Source organism: Leishmania donovani, chromosome 29 (genome assembly GCF_000227135.1).
Source record: "Leishmania donovani BPK282A1 complete genome, chromosome 29".
Taxonomy (NCBI): domain Eukaryota; phylum Euglenozoa; class Kinetoplastea; order Trypanosomatida; family Trypanosomatidae; genus Leishmania; species Leishmania donovani.
In genome coordinates, this window is record NC_018256.1 from 37928 (window position 1) to 39484 (window position 1557).

At 59.0% G+C, this 1557-nt stretch overlaps 1 protein-coding gene across 1 annotated transcript; it reads right to left on the reverse strand.

The window, feature by feature from the left end:
- On the reverse strand, window positions 1-531 carry LDBPK_290110 (hypothetical protein, conserved; the record flags this gene model as incomplete). The annotated part of the gene is made up of 1 exon (XM_003862381.1): window positions 1-531. A coding segment is annotated over one exon (531 nt), but the record flags the coding sequence as incomplete, so codon positions are not given.
- Window positions 532-1557: the final 1026 nt, after the last annotated feature.

The following is a 1557-nucleotide window of genomic DNA, read 5'->3' on the forward strand; positions in this document are numbered from 1 at the left end:
GCGACGCGCCTGCTCCTCAGCTTCGCGTAGCGCTTGAATCTCGGCACTTCTTCTCACCTGCACCTCCATATCAATTCGCGCTTCCTCGTCTGTCTCTCTCCTCGTCATTGCTGCCTCGTCTTCGCGAAGACGTGATGCTTCTTCCGCCTTCTCGCGGTTCTCCGACTCACTGCTAAGCGACGCGCGAACCACGTGACGATCAAGGGCTCCAACGGGCCAGGCAGCGTTCTGGGGCTGCTGTAAAGAGTCGTAGACAGCACTCATTTCACCTTCATTGGCCGGGCAGTTCGGTGATAGCTCCAGAGAGTCACGCTGCTTCTGCTGCTGCTTTCGGCGGAGGCGCTCTTCGATTTCACGCTGAATCCGGTCCACCTCTGCCTTCCGGGCCGCCTCCATGGGATCGTCCTCGATAAAGCTGAGTTCAAAGGGCGGCGGGTTGGTGTAAGGATCGCGACGATTCCCCTGCGATCGACTGATCTCTGCCTCCATCTCCATCATGATCTGGCGCTCAATGTCATTGTCGGTGCTCATTGCCGATGTTATATCCCCTGCAAGCCGCAAGGAATCGCTGGGACAGTCAAGAGCAGGAGCACAAAAAAAACAACAAAGGGCGGAAAGTCGGGAAGGACTTGTTGGACCGCACCGAACAGAGCCGTTGCGCACACACACACAACTCTTGCCAGCAACGGCAGTCGGCCCAACGCAATATGAGTAGGTTCGAGGGGGCGGGATGGAGCAAGCGGCGCACAAAAATACTATGACAGAGAGAAAGCAAAACAAAATGTGAAGGAAATGCACTAAGGTAGCACAACTGCTCGCTGCTCGGTGGAGGAGCAACACACAGCGCGCGGCACACACTGCCAGAACGAATCGGAAAGAGAGAGGGGAGGGGCATAGGTGAGAAGAATGGTATCCATGTATTAGGTTTGCTTTTCCAACGTGTCCGTACACTGCCACAGAGCATCAGGCCAAACGCCGCGCGGCCCATCGGCCTGTCACAGGGCCCATCGCGCGGCTGCAAAGCAGCCGTGCACACGCCCCACAGCGATGCGCCGACCTGGTCATCGGAGAGCACGGCCCCTGCTCCATAAAGATAAACTCCACCCACCCCCACTATGCCGGTCGCCACCTGGTGCATCTCCCTCACGGTGGCACTCAGGCGTCACACACCAGCACGCAGTGCGAGGGGCCGGCTGCCATATACGTTCCAGTCACGTCGGCACCTCGCCTATCGTGTGGATGGCGTGAGCCTGTGTTCCCTGTCGCGGGGCGCACCGACGCAGCGCCATCCAGGGCATGGCCGCCGACATCAGCAGCGGTGCATCTGACTTCCCCACGTCGTGGGCACTCGGCCCTGTGACCACCAGAACTGGTCCGGCATATGGCAAGGATAGCGGCTGCTTGGCTTTCTCCCACAGTGAGTGGGGCGCTACTAGACCCTGGACACCGGGCTGAGGCGACGCCCCTCACGGAGGGGAAGGGAGGAGGGGTGCAGTGTTCGGAAAGCACAATAAGCAGAAGAGAAAAACAGCAGCGACAGCAAGCAAAAGGGAAAAA